At 55.5% G+C, this 21,887-nt stretch overlaps 8 protein-coding genes across 8 annotated transcripts; 7 read left to right on the forward strand and 1 right to left on the reverse strand.

Moving 5' to 3' along the window:
* Positions 1-493: 493 nt before the first annotated feature.
* PHYSODRAFT_352697 (hypothetical protein) lies at positions 494-5,516 on the forward strand (the record flags this gene model as incomplete). The annotated part of the gene is made up of 2 exons (XM_009537136.1): positions 494-604; positions 841-5,516. The coding sequence occupies 2 exons, from the start codon at positions 494-496 to the stop codon at positions 5,440-5,442; spliced, it is 4,713 nt and encodes a 1,570-aa protein (XP_009535431.1). The 3' UTR covers positions 5,443-5,516.
* A 619-nt stretch (positions 5,517-6,135) lies between these two features.
* Positions 6,136-7,549, forward strand: PHYSODRAFT_318716 (hypothetical protein; the record flags this gene model as incomplete). Its single annotated transcript, XM_009537137.1, has 5 exons — positions 6,136-6,270; positions 6,302-6,709; positions 6,866-7,109; positions 7,178-7,456; positions 7,530-7,549. 5 exons carry the CDS (start codon positions 6,136-6,138, stop codon positions 7,547-7,549), a joined length of 1,086 nt encoding a protein of 361 aa, XP_009535432.1.
* A 96-nt stretch (positions 7,550-7,645) lies between these two features.
* Positions 7,646-8,858, reverse strand: PHYSODRAFT_347941 (hypothetical protein; the record flags this gene model as incomplete). Its single annotated transcript, XM_009537138.1, has 3 exons — positions 7,646-8,446; positions 8,488-8,568; positions 8,664-8,858. 3 exons carry the CDS (start codon positions 8,856-8,858, stop codon positions 7,679-7,681), a joined length of 1,044 nt encoding a protein of 347 aa, XP_009535433.1. The 3' UTR covers positions 7,646-7,678.
* Positions 8,859-9,246: 388 nt separating this feature from the next.
* Positions 9,247-11,154, forward strand: PHYSODRAFT_339235 (hypothetical protein; the record flags this gene model as incomplete). Its single annotated transcript, XM_009537139.1, has 5 exons — positions 9,247-9,282; positions 9,353-10,192; positions 10,691-10,829; positions 10,892-11,050; positions 11,123-11,154. 5 exons carry the CDS (start codon positions 9,247-9,249, stop codon positions 11,152-11,154), a joined length of 1,206 nt encoding a protein of 401 aa, XP_009535434.1.
* A 164-nt stretch (positions 11,155-11,318) lies between these two features.
* On the forward strand, positions 11,319-12,558 carry PHYSODRAFT_549619 (papain-like cysteine protease C1; the record flags this gene model as incomplete). The annotated part of the gene is made up of 1 exon (XM_009537140.1): positions 11,319-12,558. The coding sequence occupies one exon, from the start codon at positions 11,319-11,321 to the stop codon at positions 12,447-12,449; it is 1,131 nt and encodes a 376-aa protein (XP_009535435.1). The 3' UTR covers positions 12,450-12,558.
* Positions 12,559-15,390: 2,832 nt separating this feature from the next.
* PHYSODRAFT_288609 (hypothetical protein) lies at positions 15,391-15,970 on the forward strand. The gene is made up of 2 exons (XM_009537141.1): positions 15,391-15,552; positions 15,631-15,970. The coding sequence occupies exons 1-2, from the start codon at positions 15,442-15,444 to the stop codon at positions 15,748-15,750; spliced, it is 231 nt and encodes a 76-aa protein (XP_009535436.1). The 5' UTR covers positions 15,391-15,441; the 3' UTR covers positions 15,751-15,970.
* A 792-nt stretch (positions 15,971-16,762) lies between these two features.
* PHYSODRAFT_288612 (hypothetical protein) lies at positions 16,763-18,118 on the forward strand. The gene has a single exon (XM_009537142.1). The coding sequence runs from the start codon at positions 16,933-16,935 to the stop codon at positions 17,302-17,304; it is 372 nt and encodes a 123-aa protein (XP_009535437.1). The 5' UTR covers positions 16,763-16,932; the 3' UTR covers positions 17,305-18,118.
* A 1,586-nt stretch (positions 18,119-19,704) lies between these two features.
* On the forward strand, positions 19,705-20,643 carry PHYSODRAFT_305692 (hypothetical protein; the record flags this gene model as incomplete). Its single annotated transcript, XM_009537143.1, has 2 exons — positions 19,705-19,831; positions 20,018-20,643. 2 exons carry the CDS (start codon positions 19,705-19,707, stop codon positions 20,641-20,643), a joined length of 753 nt encoding a protein of 250 aa, XP_009535438.1.
* Positions 20,644-21,887: the final 1,244 nt, after the last annotated feature.

Consider the following 21,887-nt stretch of genomic DNA (forward strand, 5'->3'; position numbering starts at 1 on the left):
GGCTCTGGAGCCAAAGCCTGTCCACCCGCTCGAGCTGTGCATCAAGTGCTCTTGCTTGATGCAGTTCTGGGGACCATTCCTGGCCGTGCTGGGTGCCGTGTGGACATCCCGCGCCGCGAGCAACATGAACTCGGCGCTTTACATGGCCCGAGCATACTGAGCCCAAGTCATTTGACCCATACGTTGGCCCGTTTTGCGCAAGCACGAGGATGGGCTGTGAGAAATCAACCGACGTGCAAGGCCAACACCGGCAGGGCCTCCGTCCAGCCAGCGCATGCGAGCCACCACAGCACCCAACAGCGTCTTACTCGACACCTTCCGTTGCCACGAGCACGCGCTCATGGCTACCTATATTAACACTATTGGGGGGGGGGCCGAAACGATGGCTTCCGCCTCTGTTTGAACATGCTTGGTGTGATGAACACCAAAGAGTCGTGGACGGCGCAAAGAAGAGGCAAGATCGCCACTCGCTGATTGGCCAGGTCCCTTCACTATGGCCTTTTTCTCGCCCGCTCACTTCAGCATCTTCTGGTGGTCTCCGCCATACAAAAACGCATACAACCGCCGAGCGCTGCTTCGGCTCAAAAAGCCGACGGCCTCCGACGTTGCCCATTCCGCAATCTGCGCCGCGCCCCGCACTCCCCCGGCCCGCAGTCAGACACTGACAGAAGACAGACACAGAGAGAGACCCGGCCCATGTTCCGCCTCCACCGCCGCGCCGCCGCCTCGCTCTCGTCCGCCTCCTCCAGCCGCCTGACGGCGCTCGCGCCGCGTCGCCCTCATGCGCGCGGCTTCCGCACGATCCCGGGCGAGGGCGCCGACAAGCGCGCGCTCTTCCAGCAGAAGGGGCTGTACCGCCAGCTCGAGGAGAAGGACAGCTGCGGCGTCGGCATGATCGCCAGCCTCAAGAAGAAGCCCTCGCGCTCCACCGTCGTGCAGGCCAACGAGATGCTCGTGCGTATGTCCCACCGCGGCGGCTGCGGCTGCGACCCCGCGTCCGGCGACGGCGCCGGCATGCTCGTGGCGCTGCCCCACGAGTTCATCGCGCGCGTGGCCCGCGACGGCGAGTTCGGCGCCGCCGCCAAGCTGCTCAGGCTCGAGAAGGAGAAGTACGCCGTGGGCAACGTCTTCTTCAACAAGAGCGCGCCCAACGACATCCCGCGCACCAAGAAGACCTTCGACGACATGGCCGAGGCCATGGGCCTCAAGGTCGTGGGCTGGAGAGCCATGCCCACCACGTCCAACACACTGGGAGCCACGTCGCTGGCCTCGGAGCCCCACGTCGAGCAGGTCATGGTGCTCAACGAGAACCCCAACCTGTCCGGAGACGACTTCGAGAAGGAGCTCCTGCGCCTGCGCAACGTCGTCACGTCCGTGAACGAGAAGAAGTTCTCGGACTTCTACGTCAACTCGCTGAGCAACCGCACCATCACGTACAAGGGCCAGCTCACGCCCGAGCAGCTCTTCGAGTACTACGACGACCTGTCCGCCAAGGACTTCACGTCGTACGTGGCGCTCGTGCACTCGCGCTTCTCCACTAACACATTTCCGTCCTGGGACCGCGCGCAGCCCAACCGCATCATGTGCCACAACGGCGAGATCAACACGCTGCGCGGCAACAAGAACTGGATGTACGCGCGCGGCGGCACCCTGCACAGCTCGTACTTCGGCAACCGCACGTCGGACCTGCTGCCCGTGTGCTCGGACTCCAAGTCGGACTCCGGCAACTTCGACGCCGTGCTTGAGATCCTGACCAAGGCCAGCTCCTGCAACCGCTCGCTTCCCGAGGGTATGATGATGATGATCCCCGAGGCCTGGCAAAACGACCCGCTCATCGCCCCGCACAAGAAGGACATGTACAAGTACCAGTCGCTGCTCATGGAGCCGTGGGATGGTCCGGCCATGATGGCGTTCACGGACGGAAAGTACATCGGCGCCACGCTGGACCGCAACGGCCTGCGTCCGAGCCGCTACTACGTCACCAAGGACGACCACGTCCTGCTTTCGAGTGAGATTGGTGTGCTGGAGCACCTGCCCGAGAAGGACATCAAGTACAAGCGCCGTCTGGAGCCCGGCAAGATGTTCCTGGTGGACTTCGAGCGTGGCATGATCGTGTCGGACGATGAGGTCAAGAAGTCCGTGAGTGAGAGCCGTCCTTTCAAGAAGTGGCTGGACGAGAACCTGGTGTCGCTGTCGGAGCTGACTGCCACGAAGAAGGAGGCCCCTGTTCAGCAGCGCCGCCACCACAACTACGCGGAGCTCAACCGCCGCCTTAACATGTTTGGTTTCACTACCGAGACGATGGACTTGCTCATGATGCCGATGGGTATCACCGGCAAGGAGCCTCTTGGTAGCATGGGTAATGACGCGCCGCTGGCTGTGCTGTCGGAGCAGCCCAAGCTGCCCTTCGAGTACTTCAAGCAGCTCTTCGCGCAGGTGACGAACCCGCCGATTGACCCCATCCGTGAGGAGCTGGTTATGAGTTTGATGTGCCCTGTGGGCCCGGCTGCGAATGTGCTGGATGCGTCTGCGGAGCACGCCAAGCGTTTGATGGTGGAGCACCCGGTCATGTCGAACTCGGAGATGGAGGCCCTGAAGAGCACCAACAACGCCGACTGGACCCCGAAGGTTCTGGATGCGACGTTCGCTGCTGGAAGTGGTGGTCGTGGTCTCGTTGAGGCGCTTTACCGTCTGTGCGAGCAGGCCACGGATGCGCTTGTGAACGAGAAGGCCCCCATTATCGTACTCTCGGACAAGCTTGCGGGCGTGAACCGTTACCCGGTGCCGTCGCTGCTTGCCGTCGGCGCTGTCCACCAGCACCTTCTCCGAACGCAGCAGCGTACGAGTGTTGCGCTGTTCGCGGAGTGTGGTGACGCCAAGGAGGTGCACGACTTCTGCACCCTGCTCGGTTTCGGCGCTGATGCCGTCAACCCCCACATGGCGGAGATGGCGCTGAGCAAGATGAACGACGAAGGTCTCCTGTACGCGCACTCCAAGACGGAGATGTCGAACTCCGAGGTGTTCGACAAGTACCGCGCTGCTGTGGGCAAGGGTATCCTCAAGGTCATGTCGAAGATGGGTATCTCGACGCTTCAGTCGTACAAGGGTGCGCAGGTGTTCGAGGCTGTTGGTCTGGGTGACGACATTATCAGCATGTGCTTCGAGGGCACGAACTCGCGTATCCAGGGTACGGACTTCGAGGCCCTGTACACCGATATCTCGCGCTTCCACGAGGCCGGTTACCCGCTGCACTCGGACATGCTTCCTCTGATCCGCAACCCGGGCAGCTACCACTTCCGTAACGACTCGGAGGTGCACTACAACTCGCCCAAGAACATTGTCGCCCTGCAGCGTGCCGCCCGTGAGAACTCGCGTGAGGCTTACGCGCAGTACGTGGAGGAGACGAACGAGCTGTGCAAGCGCGTGAACCTCCGTGGTCTTCTGGACTTCAAGTTTGTGGATGAGGACAAGATGCCGAAGCTTGAGGAGATGGAGAGCGTCGCTGATATCGTGAAGCGCTTCAACACGGGTGCTATGAGTCTGGGCAGTATCTCGCAGGAGACCCACGAGGCTCTCGCTATTGCGATGAACACGATTGGCGGACGCAGCAACACTGGTGAAGGTGGCGAGGACGTAAAGCGTTTCACGACGCCTGGCGGCCCGCCCAACCTTCGTCGCTCGGCTATCAAGCAGGTTGCTTCGGGCCGTTTCGGTGTGACGATGAACTACCTGACGAACGCCGACCAGCTTCAGATCAAGATGGCCCAGGGAGCGAAGCCCGGTGAGGGTGGTGAGCTGCCCGGCCACAAGGTCAGCGACTACATTGGCTCGATGCGTCACACGACGCCTGGCGTTGGTTTGATCTCTCCGCCGCCTCACCACGACATTTACTCGATTGAGGATCTTGCTCAGCTGATTCACGATCTCAAGCACTCGAACCCTTCGGCGGAGGTCTCGGTGAAGCTGGTGTCTGAGGTTGGTGTGGGCGTTGTGGCTGCCGGTGTGGCCAAGGCCAAGTCGGACCACATTACCGTGTCGGGCCACGACGGTGGCACCGGTGCTTCTTCGTGGACGGGTGTGAAGAACGGCGGTCTTCCGTGGGAGCTGGGGCTTGCTGAGACGCAGCAGACGCTTGTGCTGAACGACCTGCGCTCGCGCGTGAAGCTGCAGACAGACGGACAGCTCAAGACTGGCCGCGACGTCATGGTTGCTGCTCTGCTTGGTGCTGAGGAGTTCGGCTTCGCGACGGGCCCGCTGATCGCTCTTGGCTGCATCATGATGCGCAAGTGCCACCTGAACACGTGCCCCGTTGGCGTTGCCACGCAGGACCCTGAGCTGCGCAAGAAGTTCCAGGGCCAGCCTGAGCACGTGGTGAACTTCATGTTCATGCTGGCTGAGGAGGTGCAGGACTACATGCGTCGCCTGGGTTTCCGCAAGCTGGACGACTTGATTGGCCGTGCCGACCTGCTCAAGGTGAACCAGGACGCGCTGCACTACAAGAGCCGCAAGCTGGACCTGTCCCCGCTCCTGATCAACGCCAGCACGCTGAACGAGGGCGCTGGTGTGAAAAAGGAGATGGAGCAGGAGCACGAGGTTGAGAAGTGCATCGACATGCGTCTGATCGCCAAGGCGAAGGATGCGCTCGAGAGCAAGACCCCGGTGGTGATCGATGACGTTGCAACCAACCTGGACCGTACGCTCGGCGCCACGCTGTCGCACGAGATCTGCAAGCGCTACGGCGAGCAGGGTCTCCCCGACGGCACGGTCCACCTGAAGCTCAAGGGCCACGGCGGCCAGAGTCTGGCCTTCGGTCTGGCCAAGGGTGTTCGTCTCGACCTGGAGGGCGACTCGAACGACTACGTGGGCAAGGCTCTGTCTGGCGGTGAGGTGGCGGTGTACCCGAGCCCGGACTTCTCGGAGCGCGCTAACCCGGAGAACGTGATTGTCGGCAACGCTGTGCTGTACGGCGCCACGAGCGGTGAGGCGTACTTCTCGGGCAAGGCTGGCGAGCGCTTCTGCGTGCGTAACTCTGGTGTGAAGACCGTGGTGGAGGGCGTGGGTGACCACGGTTGCGAGTACATGACGGGCGGCCGCGTGGTCGTCCTGGGCCCCACCGGACGCAACTTCGCGGCCGGTATGTCTGGCGGTATCGCGTACATCTTCGACGAGGACAGCAGCTTCCAGAAGAAGTGCAACATGGGCATGGTGGGCGTGGCCCCGCTGACTGAGACGGCGTCGGCTGCCGAGATCCAGGAGGTCAAGGCGCTGATCACCAAGCACCTCGAGCGCACGCAGTCGCCCAAGGCGCTGAAGCTGCTGGACAACTGGGACGCTTTGGTGACCAAGTTCATGCGCGTCATGCCGTACGACTACGAGCGGGTGCTGCTCGAGCGCGCGGCTGTCGTGAAGGAGACCAAGAAGTCGGCTTCCGCCTCCGCCTAAACCACAAGGATCAGTTAAGATATGTACGAAGGGAAGATAGTAAAGAGCATGAAATGTATAACCAAGGTAATCGCAGAACGGCTATGAGATTACAAAGTGCTCAAGAACCTCGCTGTCCATGCAGGTAGGCTCACGGCGGTGTGAACGCTTGCCGGTGGAGATTGTACCGCACCAAGCCTTATCTCTATACTACTGTACAACTGTACTGCGTAGCACGCACGTTCATTGGCATGTGAGATGGTTTTTCCTTGGGCGCAGGCTAGAAGTTCATTTTTGGTTCCGTAAGTATGTATATTTAGGACTGCGCCTTGCTCAGTGTCGACCATTCTTTCTTTTGAATTTACAGCACAACGAAATGACGAAGTGGCTCCGGAGGTCCGGCCAACACTCTGGTCAGCATGGATATCACTTCAAGTGGAGTCCGAAGGACATTATTCCGTCGAGCGATTCAAACGGCTTGATGGATATGCGAACACTGTGAGCTCTAAACGGATTCTATTGATTTGCCTTTTGACACCGTTGCCATGCTTGGTGATAAGCTTGCTGAAAGAACTTCCCCCCTTGGAGCCCCCAGAAGCTGGAGTGAAGAAAAACTGGGTCTTCTTCATCCGAGCTACAGTGGTGGCTAGTCTCATCAATGCAACACTTCTCGTTCAGATAGGCCAAGGCGCCCCACGGGTCAAGCTCAGCCGCATGCAAGTGACCTTTATATCGTTTCTGGCGGCGGCAGAGTCCCTCGCCTTCATTTATGCCGTTTGCTCAGCCACTGTGTTTCCGCTTCCGTTTGGCGTACTTTGCGTCGCCCCACCTGACCTTTTGGTCATGACAGTTTGCTTCATCTCCAGCTTTGCTGGCCCAGATCAACCAGCAAATAGCAGTGATGAACTGCCAGATCGCGCTGACGGTCATCCACCCGGTCTACATTTATGGGTTCGTCTCACTTACTGGCGTGAGCCAAGTGCTATTCCTACTCGTGCTGCCAATTATCAAGCTCATTGACAAGAGCGGGGTCAATCGTGCCCTTGCAGATTACTACGACTTGAAGCCCCAGTCGGTCATTTTTACCGTGGAAGTTTTCAACGCGCTTTACGTATCGAGCGCTCTTCAGAGCGCTTCATCGTGGGCGTTGACAGTTACGATCATGGTAATCGATATCGTGCGCTTCTTGTTCTCAATGCGCGATATTTTGGCGGTCCGAAAGGAAGTGAAGGTGCTCATGGCTAAAATTCCACAAGATCACCCGCTTGCCAAACAGAATTTTCTACAAGTGGCGATGAGGATTCAAGACAGCTTGGATGATACAAGACAACAAAGTTTTTGTGGTACAAGCATATTCAGAGAGGCTTCGACCAAAATGCTTGTAAATTTTAACGACTCAAGTGGGACGAATGCTCGAAATGGTTCTACGCCGGTACAACCGGAGACCATCAATCGACTTTTTGAGACTCGGAAAATTATCCCAATGGAGACCCTGGATGACGTTGTCCCGCAGCTTCAGACTCTCGCAGCGAGAAGTGGACCTTCTGAAGCGGATAATGCAGTTATCAGCTCGATTTTCTCGAAAGACGAACGAGCCTTGTTCATCAAAAAGAGTACTCAAGTACTCTTCATTACGGAGTACGTTATCCTGGTGGAGTATGTTGAGGTGGTCCTTCCCGTCATCTACGGTAAGCAACGAATGTAGTATCCGATCGTAGCCAGCTCACTCACACAAACTCTAACTGTGCATTTGCAGTCGCTTATCGCAGTGTTCTCTTCTACATGCCCAACCGTGCCTTCCACGCATCGATGACTGAGCTTACTATTGGGCAGCTGCTGTCGTCCGCTCTGAATGTGCTGGCCTACTGCTCACTGGAATTTTGTTCACTGATTACCTCGGCGATCGTATTGAGACGCACTCTGGGCATTTCACCGTGGCGACAACTTGGTTTTGAACTTGAGACGCATACGGGAATGATTCAGTCCATGCTGATCGAAATTCTGATCTACACTCAAATTTCGCTGGCACACCTCGGTAAGTTCAGCGATGTTTCTCCAGCAAATACCCCAAAACTAACATAAAGTACCCCTGTAAATGCTGATTTCAGCTTCAAATTTTCCTAATTGAATGTAAACTGAGAACTCCACTTCTATAACGATCGCGCGTAAGCTGCCTGTACTCGAAAACGTGTATATTTGATTTCTTCGTCGCGTTTCCGGATCTCTATCAAAAATCGCGAGTTAGGTGCAATGCAGACTACGAGCTGCTGTAGGACATCTCACTGGCGTACTCTGCGCTGCCCGTTGAGCTGGATTGGATGCTGGCGTAGTCGATGGCGCTCTTCTGTGACAACATCTTGGCACGGGCGCAGTCTCGCGCGCTCATGCTCGTGACCGAGCTGATGCATGCTGTACAGAACGTCACCTTCCGCTTGGACAACATCAGGTCCGAGTCCACGAAACTCAACTTGCGAGTCACCTTGCATGCATAGCACACGTGACTGAAGCACATCTTGCACGAGCTGTTGCTCTTGGCCAAGTCTCCGAGTCGCCTAGTGGTAATTGGTGACGAGCAAGTCACGCAAACCTTCTTCTTGTTGGGGGCTCCTCGCTGCTTGGACTCGGTGTACGCCTTGTCCAGCATGAACGAGAGCTTGCGCATCTGGCCACAGTACGAGTACTTGACACTGGACAAGAAGGCGGAAGCCATGCCAGGCACCACCAGCATCCGGATCATGTCTCCACACGGATCAAAGATCCCCGTTGCGTACATTTCCATCGCGTTGGCTCCTGCCTGGCGCCAAAACGCGATGATCGAGACGTTGCCACGAATCCGGTTGGGAAGGTCGTGGGTCTGAGGAAAGCTGACCGAGTGGAGGAGGTGATACCCGAGTCGATCGCCCTTCTGCGAGGTGACGAAGCCTGTGCCCTCGAGGTAGACGTAGTCTCGATTCTTGACGAGGTTCATGGACGCGAACGGAATGTCGAGCTCCATCCACTTAACGATCAGGGACTGGAACGGGTCCTCGAGTGTCGGTTTGACGATGGAGCTCAGCCAGCACTAACGTCATCGACGTATGAAGCCTTGATCCGCATCCTCTCCAAGTCTTCGCTCATGACTCCGTGCACGAGGTCGTCTACTTTGCCCTCCAGCGTTCCAACACACAAAATCATGGGGAGGCCGAGCCAGTGAGGCCGCTACTTCCTGCTGAATGCGCTGTGTCTCGACGTTCCGCGAACACTTTGAGCTGTTCGCGCTCCTTGATGCTCTTCCAGCGGTTCGGATCGACCTTGCCCTTGTCCGACGAGACGAACTTGTTGTACTTGTCGAGGTTGGACATGATGAGGTTGTTGGCGAGGTCTTGAAGCTGACGCTGGTCGTGCGGCGTGACATGAAGCTCCGGGAACGGATTCACGATAAAGCGGCCTTTGCCCATGGTGAGCGACTACGAAGGAACCTGGTGAAGTGGTGGCGAGAGCGCAAAAACCAAAGTGACTTGTAAATCTGAGACGCTCTACCGTTCCAAGAGAAGAGGGGGCACAGGAATTCTAGTCGCAAGGCAGAGGCGATAAGACGCGTGAGCTGCATAAGGACATCAGATGGATGTCTCCAGCGCTGATACCAAATGGTTTATACAAGTGATGAACACCCTGAAGTGGCCACTTTTGCATGACCCCAGAAGGGTGGAGCATCACAGTTGCGCGTGCAAAATGCTGTCGGACACCTGACTCATTGCCAGCATGAGGAGCTTACCAATCCAGTTCGCTAAACTAAACTTTACTATTTTGGTTTTGCCTGCAACTTGACTGCCATACCGTCCAGAAATGGCCCGGGCATATACGCTGCTAGATAAGAACGTTGTAAGCAGTTGTAATTCTAGCGGCGTGCGCTCGATGATCTCATCGATTTAATCGACGGCGTCTACTGTAGCTGGTTCTTGATCGACGATCCACGGGCTCAACTCTAGCGCCCTACGGCTGGAAGCTGCTCTCCGCTTGGAAGCGCCTGCAAGTCAGCTACTACGGCGGGAGATACTCGATCCACCGCGTACTAGCGTTGGAAACCTACACCAAGAGCACGTCGCTGCGGCACGTTCTCCTCGTCTGCTTAACCACTCCAGTGCCTATGGTCACCCTCGTACTTGCCCAGGAGCTAGTATCATTGCAAGACCCGAAGGAGAGGTGGAGCTCTAACTACGGGTTCTGGGTGCGGACATCGATACTGGTATTCGTTGGGATTCCTACGCTCACAGTTCAAGCCACGTACTTTATCGATGGAGTGAAGATCCCCACTCTTCGTCTGGTTCTGTTGTCGCTCGTCGCTTCGGTTGGAGTTATCACTGGATCGATGGCGATTTGTTCCCACCTCGTCTTTCCAGTGTCATTCTTCCTGTTGGCAATGTTCCCGGTACTCACCGTGGTGTTGGTTGTCTCGTTCCGAGTTATCATCGGCACCCGAATAATTCACGAGATCTTGGCCCATCGAGGTCAGTTGACCAGGTATCTCCACTTTGTCAACGCCAAGTGTCTGCTGATCTTCGTGTATCCAGCGTATGAGGCGTTATTTCGTGCTGCTCACGGGACTCAGTACCAGGTTCCGGTTATTCTGCTTCTACCAGTGATGAAGATCGCTCTGAAGAATATCATGTGCCGATGTACCGCACATATGGAAGACATGACGCCTGAAGCGGTGATATTCACGGTGGACTTGTTCAATTCGACTTACATGGCCACGTGCATGCAGAGTGCCTCTTCTCTAATGACCGTCACCGTGATCACTATCGTTGATCTATCGTTAACGATAACAATGCTGTACGGACTGAATCATCGAACCGCTAAAACACTGGCGAGATTTCAACTTTCTGCTGGAAATTATCAGAATTTGCTGAGCGACCTTTGTGTACTCTGTCGAACCCCACAAAGATTTGAAAAACAGAATCGAGACGGTATTCACGTGTACTCTCATCTTCGCTACAAACTATCCGCAGCGGATGAAAAGTTAATGCTCGTGCTGGACGATGTACCAAAAGGAAAGATCTCCGAGATTGCGTCTTCAAGATCGCCAAGCGTGGGGGATATCGTACCGCGTGAGAGTTTCTTGAATCTGTCCAGACTCCAGACCTCCTTCTCTCTAAGTCGGAATGGTGCAGTTCACCCTTTAGTTCCTGAGGTTACCAGTCCGAAGCCTGCAGCATGGGAGGAATCCGTTCGACCCACAGAGCGAAGCTCAACCCCAGTTTCCAGTTCTCACGACTTGCTGCTACTTCAGCATTCACTGGAGACGCTCTTCACGATCGAGTGTCTGGTAGTTGCCTCGTATCTGGAGGCCGTCATCCCCTTGCTCTACGCCAGCTACATCCTGGTCGTCGTGCACCTTCCAAGTGCTCGCTACCACACAGAGATGGTCGGTATAACCCTCGACAACGCGGCGCAACGGTCCTTCCCGTCTACCTGTTCGCATTTCTACAAGTCGTGACCATCGTGCTGCTGTTGATGGTGGTCAAGCGCAACTGCGGAGTGAAGGCTCTGCATCAATTGGCATTCGTGCTGGAGACCCAGATGTCAGCCATCCAGGGCAAATTGATGTTCTGGATGCTCATCACGCTGTGCTCCCGCCTCGTGCATTTCGGTACGTCCCTCCAACTTGATTAAGCAACCATTGCCTTGCTAGTCCTCTGACCGTTGTTTGCTACTGTACCAGGCGTCGACTTCACGTTCCAATTCGCATTTTGAATCCACTTCAACATGACCCCCTAATTCAAGCCCGCTTGAAGCTGGCCGCCCTCTATTAAAGCAGTCCACCCCATACAAACGCCAAGTCAAACTTCAGGGAGATCTTTTTCCTCACATCCCGAGAAGCTCCGATAAGGAATCAGGTCCAAGAGTCAAAGAGGAAGATGAAGGTGCTGAGCTCGCTGTTCCTGGCCGCCGTGGCGCTCGCCCCGTGCCACGCGCTGACCAGCGACCCGCCCGCGTCCGTGAGCGCCTCGGAGCGGCAGACGTGGGAGGCCTTCGTGGACTACGCGCTGGACTACGAGAAGAGCTACCGGTCCGACGCCAACGACCAGGCGCTCGTGCAGCACAGGTTCCGCGCCTTCGCCACCAACCTGCAGCGCATCGAGGCGCACAACGCCGCGTTCGAGCGCGGCGAGTTCAGCTTCACGCTGGGGCTCAACGACCTCGCGGACCTCTCGGACGCCGAGTACAAGCAGCTGCTGAGCTACCGCGCGCGCGACTCGAAGGGCGCCTCCGAGACGTTCTCCGTGAGCCCCGAGGACGTCAAGGACCTGCCCGACAGCTGGGACTGGCGCCAGCACGGCGCCGTCACGCCCGTGAAGAACCAGGGCCAGTGCGGCTCGTGCTGGGCCTTCTCGGCCGTGGCCGCCATGGAGAGCGCGTACCAGCTGAGCACCGGCAAGCTCGAGTCTTTCTCGGAGCAGGAGCTCGTGGACTGCACGCTTGGAGGCGTGGACGACTGCAGCCACGGCGGAGAGATGAGCGAGGGCTACGAGGAGATCATCAAGCACCACGGCGGCAAGATCGACCGCGAGGAGGACTACGAGTACACGGCCGAGTCCAGGGGCGTGTGCAACGCCAAGGACGACAAGGCCATCGGCCACTTCACGGCGTACGCCAACGTGACGTCCGGGGACGAGGCGGCGCTGCAGGCCGCCATCACCACCAAGGGCGTGCAGGCCGTGGCCATCGACGCCAGCAGCTTCACCTTCCAGTTGTACCGCCACGGCGTGTACAGCTGGCCGCTGTGCGGCAACGCGCCCGACGCGCTGGACCACGGCGTGGCGGCGGCCGGCTACGGCGTCTACAAGAAGAAGGACTTCTGGCTCGTCAAGAACTCGTGGGGCGACTCGTGGGGCATGAAGGGCTACATCATGATGAGCCGCAACAAGGACAACCAGTGCGGCATCGCCACGGACGCGTCATACCCGATTATGACCAAGGAGGACGTCGCGATGGAGCCCCGCCCCGTCGTCGTGGAGGAGACCACCGAGGTGGCCAGCATCATGTAAGAGACCCGCGACAAGTGGATCTTGTTGCCAGGCCGCTGCTTGTAAGGGTCGAAGGCCAACCGACGGCCAGACGCTGTTATGAATGCACGCAATGTATCGCCATGCTGCTGTTGGCTGTTATTGCTGAGCTTGTTCCTGAGGCAGCTCGTGAGCAGGTTGCTGGGGGATCTTTGTGTGGTGGCCACCGATTCCAGCGCGACTCGCTATAGCGACCGCGTGCAGATCGTTCGTGCGTTCCTTTGCGCGGGCGTTGATGGCCTTCACTTGATGTTGCTCAGCTCCGCTCCAAGTGCGTGGCGAGCCGCCAGTGGTGGTTGCTGCTGTACCGGTGCACAGCCAGCTGGCATTTTTAACACACGTCGCATGACGGGAAATCGGACATAACCGGATTCAACACCTAGACCTGCATTCTGGAAGGGCATAATCGACCCAAAAGATTGCGAGCGTGTACCCAGCAGGCCCAAATTGCGACCGTCTCATGTGGTTCATCGCAAATTGCCGCTGGGCCCCCAAGACACATTTTAGGCTGGAGCTGCGATGCTGAGGTCAGCCCGAATACATGTAGATACAAGAGGCAGCGGTTATTGCTCCTGAAGCTGTAACAGTTCAGTATATTTACGGCACTTAGCTTTTCTCCATGACGCTCCGTCGTTATAGTGAGAAGATAAGACTTCGACCTTGTCGGAAATCCCACGCCTGAAACAAACCAAACCAACCAAAGTGCGAACTTAAGGTTCGAATGAAAACTACGCGACCTTTGAACCATATTTCCGTCGGTTATTAGTTTATTACTGGGATGGTGCAATTCCGAACCAACTGCCGTGGTTTTGGGCGGATTGGTTTGGAGTTACGCCGTGGCCGCTCGAACTTGGGACTTTCTGGTTGGTCAAAACAGACGAACTATCTTTCGCAAAAAGCCGCATGCCTCACAAGGCCTGAGTGAACCTGTGGATGAGTCGCGCCCGACAGGCCGACATGGCTGGTGTCGGGCAATAACATCGGCGTTGGGTCGTACATACTAACGTTGTTGCACTTGAGGGAATACACAATTCGTTTTTCTTTGCCTCTTTCTCGTATTCCACTCGCTTGCGCAGACACGCCCCTGCCTAATCGGCGATTAGGCAGGTAGGTATTTGCGGCGAATGCACGGAGCGCGCGCCAGGATGCCACCCACCCTCGTGTAAACAGTAAGGCAAATCGCACTAAACGTCTTAGTCGTTGTATTGAAAAGCACGACCTGCACTACCAAGCAGCCCCGAATGCGATAATTCATTATTTTTGATCTGAGTATTCGGACTACTCTAAAGGTACTCCCAGCCATACACTACCTTGCATTGTGTGCACTTTAATACTTTAATACTGTGGATCATACATCCGCTTAAACCGCGAACACCCAAAGAATGAGGACGTGGCCCCAACAGATTAGTTGCGTGACTTAACGCGTTACTCGGTTTGGCTTAAGCTTTGTGTACTCCAGCCAGCAGATTGTAGGCTCAGCAGCCTCAACGAAAAGTTTCAGTTGTCGGTAGCTCGGCGAAGTGCATATCGCCATTCAAGCTCTACGCGCCAGCTTCAGCAAGTGAATTGCGGCACACGCGATACTCATGGGTGTGGTCCCGCAAGGGCACGTCCTCGTCACGGCAATTAGCACTATTATAGTACCAACACCAATATGTAGCAGCACTTCTAGTTGTAGATATTTCCAGCCAAGTCGAAGGCGACCTAGTTGACAATGCTCTGCGACATCGCAAACTTTCTGTTTTTGGCCGCACGCGAGTAGTCAGCAAGCGCTTGATTTAGACCAATCCGATGCTAGAGGTTTGTTGTGGTTTGGTTTGCTTTCGGTCGGTTCGAAGCACTTCAAACCAAACCGTGAAACCGTAACGAACCTGGTTTGCTGGTAATTTTGGTTTGGTTTGAACTTTGAACCTGGAGGTTGGTTTGGTTTGTTTCAGGCGTGGGAAATCCCCACGCAGAAACGAGGGAAGGGGAGTGCGATGACTCCTTCGGCCGTAAATTGATTTCGTATTATGACGCGTGAAGCAAAGTCGGTTTAGCAAAACATACTTGAGCATGCGATTTCTTACTGCAGAAGTCGAAAGACCATGAGTACTGGGCCAGGGCAAAATAAATATCTCTGCCACGGCCATGTTAAACAACCACCAGAAAGGCAGCCGATGCACGCTGTGAAAGATCGACAAACAGCAAAGCGCAGTGCTGCTTGAAAATGGGCGCTGCTCCCCCATTTAGATCCCATTTAAATGGGTATGCGGCCCGGCCGTGGAAACCGCGCGCCCAATAGCGGCCATACAAAAGGCAACATTGATTCTGAACGCAGCGCAATGACGGCCTTCAAGCGTCCGATCGCGCTTTGCCTCGCCAATCTGCAAGTTGGCAGCAGCGAAGCGGCGACCGGGTGCCCAGGGGCGTGTAATAGTGCTGTGGGCCTTAGCGCTGCATCTTACTGTAGCGCTGCAGCAGCGGCAGGAAGCCCCAGCACCAGGAGAATGGCCAAGGGCAGGAGGAAAAGATCGCGGCCGCCACAGGATAGCGGGCAGCTGCCCCAACTTCAACTGGGGCCGGCTGACGACGTCACGGGATGACGTCGGCCCTCTCCGTCGCCCAACCAGAATGACGCACCGTGTCTTTCTCCCAAGCAGCATGTGACGCGCTAAGGCTCGTTCGGCCCCCTCATTGGCCAAAAGCCTTCTGTAAAATCGTCCATTGGCCATCAGTGCGTGCGGGGCAGAGGCGGGGCGACGTCATGTCTCGGCTCGTACTTAGCGGGGAACCCTCACTTTTCGAGTGTCCATTGCTTGCAGGCGCAACGAGTGGACATGTTTTCCCTCGAATGCCCAGCAGCCCAGCCACAGGACCGTTTCCCTCCACTATAAAGCATTCCCGTGTTGGTTGGTGCCTGCCCACTTCGCGTTTTGCCAGCGGTTACCAACGTGCGTGCACCAAGCTCCAAGCAGCAGCATCGAACAGAGCCATGGAGAGTCTCCGCCCCGCCAGCAACAGCAACAGCAACAGCGCCCAGCTGCAGATCAGCTCCTTCGTGTCGCTCGACGCCGACGACGAGATGGCGCAGCTCATCCTCGAGGTATGCAATTACTTCAAATGGAGACAGTTGCAGCTCCTACTGTATCAGTCGCTAACGGAACCTTTTTGCCTATTGCAGGAGCTCTCGTACATGCGCCGCTCGTTCACGGGCGTGGCGGCCGAGATCGCCAGCTCGCCGTCCAGCGCGTCCACGGGCCTCAACGCCATCTCGGAGGACGAGGAGGAGGAGGAGGACTAGACTTCTGTCGGCCAGTCAGATCTCAATGCAATCAATAGAGAACCAACCACACGCGGAGAGGGACGGACGGGTGCATCACGCGGCCGGAACTCGCGCAGACCCCACTGCGGGCGCCGAGACCCGCGCGGCAGTGCGGTATTCGAGTAGAAAGAAGAGAGGAGAGGGGGATAGCAAATTGCAACGCGTTATTTATTGGATCAATGCAATGTCTTGCTCTATTTGTGGTGGGTCCTAGTGGCCGTGTCTTTCTGGTGGTGGTTCTCGCTGCAACGTGCGTCTACAGTAGATAGAGAGTTCTGGTGGTGGCGCGGTGGATCCACTGGGCAAAACGAGAGGACGGGAGGCGAGATGACGTGGATCCCCCTGCTCTTATGACACATAGTACTAGTAGGTTGAAGCGGCTTGCCGTGGGGCTGCCATTGCAAGCACATGGGCCAAGAGCCTCCACATGGCGCTCGTCCAGCTGAGCCGCATCTTGGCGAGCGGTGGAGATCTTCCGTGACGAAAACCCTCGACCTCGGGCTAATCTCATTGCGATCGTCCAGGACGAGCGACTGTTGAATTGGCGTCGGCATCCGGCACTCGCTCTTGAGGCCCCAACGGCTAGGCGAACGTCCAAGTGCAAGCCCATTGCCTGGCAACAAGCTGCAGTATTCTCCGCACACGCTCCTGGTGTGCAACTACGTATAACATGCTTGTGTATTGGTACAGTACTGCAGTGTCTATTTTTCTGAGGATACCTGGAGGTGGGATCCGCGCCTGTCAAGCCAATTTTACTACAGTCAAGGCACTGCCACTGTGAGGACGAGCCCGACGATTACAGTCATCCTTGGTACTCGCCGCTGGATAGTGCTGCTGCCCCGTGTAGGCATCGCAGAGCCAAGTGACAAGCAGCAACTCGTGGATTCCCCCGTCTATCTGATTCAGTCTCAGTTCCAGTCTCAATTCAACCGCCATGTTCGAGCTCTCAACGTCCAAGGACGAGTTCGTCTCCGCGTACACCAACAAGCTCGAGGTCGGCACCGCCGAGGACTTCGACCGCAATGGGCTGCGCCTCGGCCGCTGGGCCGCGGGCTCTTCGGCTGCTTGAGCGGCTGCGTCCCCAACGGTCTCACCTAAGGATTCTACCGTTGATACACTACTCTCCCCCCCTCTCATTCTTGGATGTATGCTGCAGGCTTCATGGCCTTTGTGTGCCCCGGCGTCTCCGTGGCTCAGACCACCGCTCAGCTGGGGCTCGTGCGCTTCAAACTGGTGCTGCAAGTCTACGTGGCGCTATGTCTGCTGCTGCTGTTGACGGTCGCAGTGGACAGCGCAGTGCTCAACTTGCTCTGCGTGGTGGCGGCTGTCGCTGCAGCGTCTGCAGTCGCCCGACTGAGGATGAAGATGCGCGTGCTGTTCGACATCCCGGGGAACGCTGTGCTGGATGTGGCCACCACATTCGTGTGCACTCCCTGTGCGGTCGCGCAGATGGCCAGTCACGCACAGGCCTACCAGCCAGGAACGTGCTCGTTCCGCGCGCGATCGACGCTGGAGGGATACGTGCGGCAGTGAAGTGAGGTCTGAAGCTCGACTGTATGGATACTTTTTTCTTTTGTTGTACCGCGCGGTGTGTGGGCTCGCAGAACTTCGGTTTGGGGTAGAAGCCGCTATCAGAATCTGAATATACGTACAAGAATTGGGATTTACCAAGCTGGCGTTTGTTCATGATAGCAAGCTGCATGCATTTTCTTAGATCCCGTTTCGCGCTTAAGTGACAGTTGAGTTTGGTCCGCGTTCATGGTAGGGCAAAGCTATGCTTGGGTATCGAACGTCTGAGCATGCGTTGAGACCACTGGCGCCCTTCTGCCTTTCTTACAACGATTTCAGCTTCCGCACTCGTCTGCTTCGAATACTAGAGTACTTCGTATCAAAGTAGTAGAAGATATACAAGTACGCGTTGGTAGGGGACGTCATACAGACTGTGGCTCTTGCTTGACCTACGCCGCGTTTTGGGTCAACTAAAAGCCTTAATTCCAAGCTGTTAGTAGCAGTTTTTGTAGGTTGTATCGTGTTGTAGAAAAATGTTGTGCTCGGACGCCAATGTATGCCGGCTAAAACATTTCGTGTATATATTGTCGATTGAGGAAGAATCCTAATAAAGTTGTCCAGATAAATTCGAGTGAAGGCGTATGCCTGTGCCGTCTCCGCTATAGCTTGATACATCGGTAGGCGCAGCTCTTTTGAAGTAGTTACGGAGGTCCTCGATTACTTTACTCGATGAAGCGACTGCAGATTGCCGTTTGTGTTGTTCCTCCTCAGCAGCTCGTCTCTTTTCCTTTTCATGAATCGCAAGAGACCTCCACAAAGAGTGTGTCCACCTCGCGTCGAGTCGACATCGTCATGCGAGTAAATCGCATCTGGAGCTCGTGCAGCTTGTCCGACAAGTCTTCAACTTCGCGCTGCAAATTCTGTTTCTCGAGCTTTACTCGCTTGCGATACAAGCCGCAGCGCACGGCGTCGTCTGACTTAGACCCCGTCTTCTGCTTCTTCAGGCAGCATACCGCAACGTCGTGTTCCTCTTTGACCGAATTATATGGTGGCTGGAATGGATCTGTAACAGGCCTATTATCTCGCCCGGCTGTTGAGCGTGTCGTATAGCTTGCCGCGCCCCGAGTCCTTCGTACGAGCCACTACGTTCAACCCTGTTGGCCGACGGTAGCACCAACTACCGCGCCCGATCTTCCGCCTCAGTGCGTCGGATCGAATTTATTACCAACAATAGAGTAGATAGAGCCTAACTAAATAGCACTCCTCTAAACTACCAACACGACTTCAACCAGGTTGACCTCAGTGCCAACACCAATCTCCGTCCGTCACAAAGTTCACGTCACTTCGTCAGCCTCAGTGCCAACTCCGTCACGCTTCCGTCAAAGCCTCACTCGTCAGGAGAGCTGTCGCCCTCAGTTCGCCCACACACGTGTCCAAAGACCCGCTGTGCACACTCGTCACGTTCCGCTTGCCCTTGCCTCCGCTTGAGCCCGCAGATTTCGTAATGCAACCACTCGTGCTTGCGATGGAGCGGTCCAATTCTGTAATGAGCAGCTCCGCTGCGCTGCTTCGCCGCCCACAACACAACCTCAATGTCGAGTCGACACAGATCCTCGACCTACATGTTCGTGCCGGCCTCCTCGTGCCACTCTTCGTCCGCTCAGCCACTCTCAGGCCGTCCTCACTCATCGTCGCGGTCTCTGAGACCTCCTCGGTGCCGCCTCTCTCCCTTGGCAGATGAAAAGAGTTCGTGAAGTCGTTAATAACCGCGGAATTGAAGTATTCGAGGCTTGTCATCTTGAACAAGTGAAAGTGAAAGTGAGGGCGAGGAGTGACGGATACAATGCAGGAGCTTACCTCATCCCTGCCGGTTTGCGGTGCCAGATTCGGATGCGTAAGCACCACCATTGGGCTGTGCAGAATTACATACTGTAGATTACTTCGAGTGGCCCAGAAGCTACGACAAAAGGTTTCCAGGAGAAAACCTCATATCTAAAACAACCAACCGCAATTATAAACCAAAGAGAAAACCTTAATCGTGAACAACGTTTTCGTAGAAATGAACTGACAACCTTATCGAGCAAACGAAGGGATAGGTGCCATCTGGCAAACCTATGTAGGTCCAGAGAAACGGTGGAAGTAATGCTTTTCACAGCTGCTTATATTCACCGTGTTACCATAACTCGGAAAGGCGGCCGAGATACAACTCGGCCAGGCCTTCGTAGCTCGAAGCCTGATCATGCAGACAAGTCGCTGGTATTGCGCGACCTGCCAAGGATCCCTACTGCTGTAGAAGTGGTCTGAGGACGCTGCTTTTAGCGTTGGGACCCCGTACTACGTAGTATAAATAGTTGGCACTACACTGTTGCTTGGCGAGACCATCACAGCATAGCTGTATAGCGTCAATATAGCGAAGACTGTGGTATGAGGGCTCATGCTGCGTTCTGGGCCTTCGTAAGGGCAAAAGGGACCACGTTGGGTGAGAGGACAATAGCTGAGAATGCGGCGAATGACCCCCAGAAAGCGTCAGATTGGCTTAAAGAGAGAGCAGGTCGGTACCACCGCAGCTAATGGGATGCCTTCTTACCAGAAGACAGGAGCGCGTACTTCGAAGCCCACGAAGACCACACATTTCCTCTGGCTGAAGCCCCCAAAGGAATCTACGACGAGCGCAAGGATCGAGTCCCTACATTTGTCCCAGTGACGTCGCCTCGGTTGGTACACTGCTCACCAACAGACCACACCGACATCGACGTGGCGGATGGAACTCTGCTGGGCAGAATTGGTCGGTACAAGGAAGCGAGTACGAACTACGTTGCTACTATTCGTACGGGTGAGCTACTGCGCCTCTCACAAGCATGCAGGTCGTCGGACGAAGCCAAGCAAGCGTTAAGATCGGTCTCAACGATACTGAGCTGCCTAATAAGCGACGTAGGTTGGCAGGTGCCAGGGGACAGCCGAAGCTCTGTTGTTGGTGCAATTCGAGAGGCGGCTACAGCTATCGAAGCCGCAACAACTGTTACCTTGTTGTCATCGGAGGATGAAGTGTCCGACATGGTGGCCAAGTGGCGCGACGACGAGTCAAGAGCTCGGCGCAAACTGCACGAGGTGATTGCAGCAGGTCGCGAAGACAAAACCTTCTCTGACATCTACTTGACGCGGGACCAACATCCAGATAAAATGCAAACGTTTTCCGCGTTAGGGTGGCTCGACGTGGAGGACGTCCTCTCGTATGTATCTGCAAACACGCTGCGTGATGGTAGCGAGGAAGCCGAAGCTGGCGATAGCTCTATCCGCCCGGCCAGATCCAAACGAAAAGGCAAAGCCAAACGCCGTCGAGCCCGGAGTAACTCTAGCAGTTAGTTATTCTTTAATAAAAATAGGCACCCCATTCGATCGCGCACATAACAGACAAAGCCCTTGGCGTGCTAACCTCAAGACGATGGCGCTCGAAAGGATGGCCAAGACGCTTCATCACCCGTGCTGCTCATTAGTGCACGCAGGTTCGATGTCACTGGCACCGACTCGCTAGAGCAAGAGAAGCATTTCCCTTTTCTGCCGGCTGACACGTGGAGGGACTAGGCAACCTTGCTCTCCTTCACCCCTTCAGTTCACCACTCAGGCGCTTATGTTCACCCCCTAGCACTGCATTTCTATTCTCAGGATGTTTGTTCACTGACAAGACTGTTAGTTCTGTTCTAAGGAGTTTTAGTTCAGATCGAAGGCTCTCTCGTGAGGGCCCGGTTGTGCTTCGGGTGCAGCTCGCTCACCGCGCGGATGCTCTTGTGCTGGATCGTCTCAATGCATGCTTTACGGAATGCCTAAATAGGCATGCTTTAGCATCTTCACACCTGACGTCGCAAAGCTGCACTACTAGAGTGTAAAATGCAAAATCCGTCCCGTCAAAGAAAAAAAAGCACCGTCCCATATTGTCCATCGTCCTGTCACATCAAAGACATTTTGTCCAGATAAAGAGACTTTTAATTGCTGTTCTCTGGATTTTATCCAGAGTTGTTAGGGCGATACGACTGCAGGTGCAAATCATTATAAAAATGCATGCTCCGCTATCGGTTATAAACGAACGGATCATTAACGTATCGGAACGTACCCGCTAACTCTTAATAAACGCTCGGATAATATATTATCCAGCGGCGTGTTGCTTGAGTCTTTTAGGATCGACATTCGCGTGACACGATCGATCGGATGTCGCTCGACCATGACTCCAAACATAACTACAGTTGTGTTTGCAGTACATGTATGCTCAACGATGTTACATCGGTGTCGCCACGTTCAAGTCATGGAACGACACCCACGAACACCCACGACTTCAATTTAAAGTCGTGGGTGTCGTTGAAGTCTTCAAACGATGCTGGTCTCGTTTCAACCATTCTGCACGTGCATACGTACCGTTACCGCCGCATTCAAGCCTTGACGTTGGCTGCATATTATTGCAAGATAGCTAAGGCATAGCGAGTGACCAGTACATGCTCGCGTAAGGGCTTGAGATAGTTGGCAGTGCATGCTTTCATGGTTTCGGAATTTGGTAGCAAGCCCGAATAAAGACAAAAGCACCAACTGCTGAAATTTAAGAATACTTCGCTCTAACC

This window comes from Phytophthora sojae, assembly GCF_000149755.1.
Source record: "Phytophthora sojae unplaced genomic scaffold PHYSOscaffold_10, whole genome shotgun sequence".
NCBI lineage: Eukaryota > Oomycota > Peronosporomycetes > Peronosporales > Peronosporaceae > Phytophthora > Phytophthora sojae.